The 5,743-nt window shown below is 46.1% G+C and overlaps 1 protein-coding gene across 1 annotated transcript; it reads left to right on the forward strand.

Moving 5' to 3' along the window:
• The first annotated feature begins 1,157 nt into the window (after window positions 1-1,157).
• Window positions 1,158-5,313, forward strand: LOC125516238. Its single transcript, XM_048681714.1, has 2 exons — window positions 1,158-2,397; window positions 5,029-5,313. Exons 1-2 carry the CDS (start codon window positions 1,203-1,205, stop codon window positions 5,106-5,108), a joined length of 1,275 nt encoding a protein of 424 aa, XP_048537671.1. The 5' UTR covers window positions 1,158-1,202; the 3' UTR covers window positions 5,109-5,313.
• The last annotated feature ends 430 nt before the right edge of the window (window positions 5,314-5,743 follow it).

Genomic DNA, 5,743 nt, shown 5'->3' on the forward strand with positions numbered 1-5,743 from the left:
CGGATGGTTTCTATTCATCTGGTGGTGGTGCAGGTGCCGGGATGATCTTGCGTGATGTTGCTGGTTTGGTCATCTTCTCATCTTGCATAGCCCCTGTTCTCGTGCAGAGATGCTCTAGAGGCGGAGTTGTGTGAATGTATGGAAGGATTGTCTTTCGCACTTCAGCGTTGTGATCGTCCAATCGAAGTCGAGATGGACTCGAGTACGGCGGCGGTGGCTATGATTTCCTGTGGCGAGGTGGATCGGTCGGTTTATGCTTCTCTGGTTGGCGAAATTAAGTTACCGTTGAGTCTTAGACAATCTTGTATTACTCGTGTTCCTCGTTGTCAAAATAAAGTGAGTGATAGACTAGCTAGTTTTGCTAGAGTAGAGGGTCGAACAATTACGTGGATCGGTTCGGGCCTTGAGGATGTTTTGAAGTTTGTCCAAGAGGATTGTAAGGACCTGGTCATTGAGTAATACAAGTATTATTCCCGAAAAAAAAATTATTAAGCATTCCAGCTAGTGGAATGTTCGCTTCCAAAGCTCGTCACATAACAAACTACCAACATTGGCACCCTCTAAACAAAAAAACTACCAACAATGGCCATATTGAGATTTTTTTTGGTATGAGCTGACACTTGCACGTGCACACGTGCCCGATTACTAGTTAGAGAGAAAACTGTAACATTAGTTATTTTAGAGAAATGATATAACTTCTTTTGACAATCATAACATTTTTTAGGGAACCCTAGTTGCTCCTACAAATCAGCATAGGCATCTTCTATTTTCATGCGCAAAAAAAGGCCAAGACCACGTGCCGCAACCGAGATCAGATTAGGGCGTCGGTACCCCAATCAATAGTTCCAACGCTCACCATGGCCGAGTCTGAGCCCGTCCACCGCCGACACCACCACCGCAGACACCTAGATCCCGGGTCCTCCACACGCCGCCGCGCAGCCATCACCCAACGCCGTCCAACGCGATCCTAGTTTTTTTTGAAGGTAAGCTAATTATATTGTTCCCATGAATCAGCACAAGCATGTTTTTTTTTCACCCGCAAAAAAAAGCACCGATATCTTTTTATGTTTGTTGGGCCGTAATCCATCACTGAGCTTTTCTAGTGAGAGGCCAGCCCGTGTATTCCTCACTTCTCCTATGCGTCTCCCTCCGGTCTGACTCCCCCCCATCTCCGTTTCAAACAAACCCTACCCCACATCCAGATGAGCCACCAGGCCGGCGGCGACGAGATGGCTCTCCGCCGCCGCCACCCGCGGACGGCCGCGCCGCTGGACAACGAGGACCTCCTCGGGGAGATCCTCCTCCGCGTCCCCCCGATGCCCTCCTCGCTCCTCCGCGCCGCCCTCGTCTCCAAGCTATGGGAAGGCGTCGCCGCCGCCCCCGCCTTCCGCCGCCGCTTCGTCGCCCACCACCGGAGGCCCCCCGTCCTCGGCTTCTTCGAGAAGGGCGACGGGGAGCTGGTCTTCACGCCCATCCTCGACCGCCCCGACCGCATCCCTCGCGCGCGCTTCTCCCTGCGGCCCGGCGGCGACGGCGACGATTTCCCGTTCAATTCGTGGGTTCTGCTCGGGTGCCGCCACGGCTGGGTCCTTATGGTCATCCGGTTTTGGCCTATGTTCCTCGTGTTTCATCCTGTCTCCGGTGACTGCCGCAGCGTCGACATTCCGTCAGATTTCTTACAGTGTGTGCACGACTTCAGCGGAGGCGTGCTCTGCGCTGTAGGCGACGACCAGGGCCACGTGCACGGAGACTGCCACCCATGCCCCTTCAAGGTTGTCTTGGTAGGCACCAGAGAGAAACAAGATCTAACCGTCGCCTGGGTTTACTCCTCAGAGACCGGCATGTGGGGAGATCAAGTTTCAACGACGCAACCATGTGCCGGTTTGGTCTACAATCTCCCCGGTATGGTTAACCGTCTCCCCTGCACGCTTGTGGGCAATGTCCTCTACTGGTTGTTGCATGGGTCGGACAATGGCATACTCGAGTTTGATTTGGATAGCCAGAGACTAGCTGTGACAGAGAGGCCTTCAAGTGCGGGCATCAACCGCGGCAACAGTCGGATCATCAGGTTAGAGGATGGCAGTGTTGGCCTCGCTGTATTTTTGTATCCGAGCTTCAATATGTGGAAACGCAAGGTCAGTAGTCAGGGTGTTGCCTCATGGGTGCGCCACAAGATTATTGACATTCACAAGATCATTGGTCTGCCACGTCGGATTAAGACAGGGAAGGGAGCTATAGTCGGGTACTCCGAGGATGCTAACGCGGTTTTTATATCGGTGTCTGGCTATTTACAATACTATGCCTTCATTGTTCAACTTGAGGCCATGCAGTCCAGGAAACTTAATCAAATATTTTTCGAGAAGTCCTACCATCTGTTCGCAGATTTCTATACTGCAGGTAATTGCTTACCATTACATCATAGGGGTAGCTGAATCTCCGCTTATTGTTCATACATGGTTGTAGCAGTGTCTTTACTGTGCTTTGAAGTGTTTGCTAACAACTTAGTTATCCTTTTCTCTTAATTGTTAAAATTAATACTTTTTTTCTTCTATAATTGAACTGTATTTGTCCTGAAAGGTAGCAAAATATTTTCACTATTTATTCTATCATATCATTTCTGCGAAGGTTAGCAAACATTCTATATAACCTCATTGTGAGGAACCATCCTAGTCTGATCAGTGGGTGCGCGCACGCCCCGGGTTTGGTCTGCTGTCCTAACATCAGGTTCTTGCAGCATTTAGAAAAACATTGTGATAATTGGTCAATTTGATTAAGATGAGTGTAGTCAAAGGCACCTTTCATGCAAAGCGTACACCTTAAATTTAAGTATACCTTACTCTAAAGGGGGTTCCATTGCTTCGGCATGCACACTTTTCGTTGTAGCAGAATATTCTCTATGAACAATATAACTTAGTAAACATATCATTCTATGTAGCAAGTTTCTTATGCCCAGCTCTTGATGTTGTATTACGACTAATTAATAATACATATGGCTAAGTTGCTGACATCTACAGATCAGCGTTTTGATTTTCGGTTTGTGATTTTTCTCGCCCTAGGCCGAGATGGCCGAATTTCGGTCATTCTTAAAAATTTCGGCCTAAATTTGACCAAATTTTGACTGAAATTTGATTAAAATTTGATCAAAATTTCTCAAATTTGACCAATTTCGGCGGAAGATAGATTTCGCCCTAGGTCGAGATGGCCGAAATTCGGCCGAAATCCGTTTTTTTCGGCCGAAATTGAAAACACAGCTACAGATAACGAACAAATATGTCAAACAAACCTTAGCATGTTTCATGATCGTGCTGCTGATAAATGCTTATCCTATACCCCCCCCCCCCCCCCCCCCCCCCCCCCACACACACACATTTTAACATGCTGACTGAAAGGTTAGAAATTTATACCTGTGCGGCTCATACTCAATTGTTATTTGTTAAATTACTGGAATTGGTGTCTTGGTTTTACTCACCTCTTTTTAGTTTAATAATTTTTTGGACTGGATTCTCTGTGTTTGATATGGCGATCACACATGACCATTTTGACCTGCAATCGCCAATGGTAAACAATATAGGTGGCATCTCAATGCCCAGGAAATATTGCTATCGCTCACGCTCCTTCTGCTACCTTCCTAGCCTGACATAGCTGTCCTCCAGCTTCCCTGCCTATGAATTCTTGCCGGCGGCCCTCCCAACAACATCCCCACCCCTCACCGGAGCGCCCCCTGTTGTGGCATCCTCTGGCTCTTGTTCTGGCAACTGTGCTGAATGGGGACACCGGGCCTACCATTTGGCATCATTGGGGAGCTATGCCAAGGCGATCCCATGTCACCATAGTTGTTCCTCCTAGCCGTTGACACTCTTGGCCGCTTGTTCAAGCGCGCCACTGAGATGGGGATCCTTTGTCAGCCGTTCCCTCGAAGATCGATCCTTCCCATCTCGCTCTCCGTGGATTACGTGGTCCTGTTTTGCTATCCCCAGCCCGACGACTTTTCTCACGCCGTGGATGATTTGGAAGCACTGAAGCTGCGAGGCAAGGCACACCAAAGCTGATGCGCAAAGGGCTCGCCTCCGCGACGCTTCTCATGCCTTGGATGATTTGGAAGCACCGAATGTGATTGCATTTTGACCGTCCTGGGCCTTCTTTTAACACATTGGTCGTGGAATCAAAGATGAGGCTAGCCTATGGGCTAGCGCAGGTGCCACCGGGCTTAGAACTGTGCTACCCACGACCTGGGACGTGTGTTAGTCTTGCTCCCTACCTGTAACTTATCTCTTAGGAGGACTGTAACCAAAAACTCTCTCTTTTCAATGAAATGAACCGCAAAGGTCCTTCGTGTTTTCTCAAAGAAATCTCTCATATGCCCCTAAATTCAGATGTCCATTGCTATTATGTCCTGTCATCTTGACTTTTTTGTGTATATGTTATTTCAATTGTCATTTGGCCGTGTGAAGAGGACAAAATTCTCATGTGTTATCCCTCTTTTATTCTACCTTTTGCCCTGGAGCAAGGAATTTCTCAGAAGAATCTGATCATTCTGTTGCAATAGTTACCCACCAAAACAAATTGAGTAATAAATTGTTGACTATTCATAATACCTGTTTCACAGAATTTTGTCTAGATGTCAAGATGATTATTGTTTACAAAAAAACAAGGCTGTGAGGATAATCCCTCTGCTTCTGCATTACTTTTAACATTTGAGAGTATTGTTAGCAGCTTCCAAATGTTCGATAACTCATAATTATTAATGGTTGATCATACTTGGGAATCTGGTGATTTGAGAACAACCAGAAAATGCAACATTATTTGAAATGAATATTGCGTCTTTTTTGATAATTTCGTATTTTAGCGATGTTAGGGTGGCCTTGAGCCTTAATTGGGTGCTCAAACACTGGGTTTCTCAAGCTATTTTACCTTTTCTTTACTGGAGAAAGTTCAGTCATTAATTCGGTGATGGTGAAGTTAATTTTTACTAATCTTTTTGAGCTATGCCTTGTGTAGTCATCACTAATGAGATTGGTTGCTGCACAGGTACAGTTCCAGCCATTGAGCCAACACAGCAGCAAAGTACTGTTCCAGCAATTGAGCCACCACAGCTGCAGGGTACATAATCCTATATTGTCATACATCTTATGAACCTTGCAATTTCGTATGATCTGCATATTTCTCTTAATAAGATGAACGACTCATACCAAGTGGGCACCTTGTGTTTAGCTGTGAGAGAAAAAGCCTTGTGACTTTGTCAATTGTCTCTTCATTTTACTACTAGTTCAACTCAGACATTTGTTCTTCCATACAATACCTTATCAGTGATGTCACAACAATAATGATGCTGTGGTATGCCTGGCTTATGTGTTCTTCTTTTTTTGTGGGGAAGCTACCTATGTGCTAGTTGATACTAGTTGTCGCTTGTAAGAGATAGAACCTCATTTCCTATGCTATCCCTATCATAAGACAAGTTGATTCCTGGGCGTTGGGGCTCTGAATGGAATTCTGAACCCGTGTGTCTCCGCACTCTTTTCCTCTAGTGTTGCCAGTATAGTTTTGATAGTTGACAACTGAAGGTGCAAGTTTTGGATGGTTTTGAGTTTTGGGGGGTAAATTAAACCAAGGCAATAGTCGGGGAACCAAAAGTAGAGTTTTTCCTAGGTAGATCATTAACTACGGTGTGGCTACAGTAAAAATGGGATGTATACTCTGAAATCTGAACAGGTTTATGCATTAATTAAATCGGGCAAGCAAATCC

The sequence above is a fragment of the Triticum urartu genome, chromosome 6 (genome assembly GCF_003073215.2).
Source record: "Triticum urartu cultivar G1812 chromosome 6, Tu2.1, whole genome shotgun sequence".
In the NCBI taxonomy this organism is placed as follows: domain Eukaryota; kingdom Viridiplantae; phylum Streptophyta; class Magnoliopsida; order Poales; family Poaceae; genus Triticum; species Triticum urartu.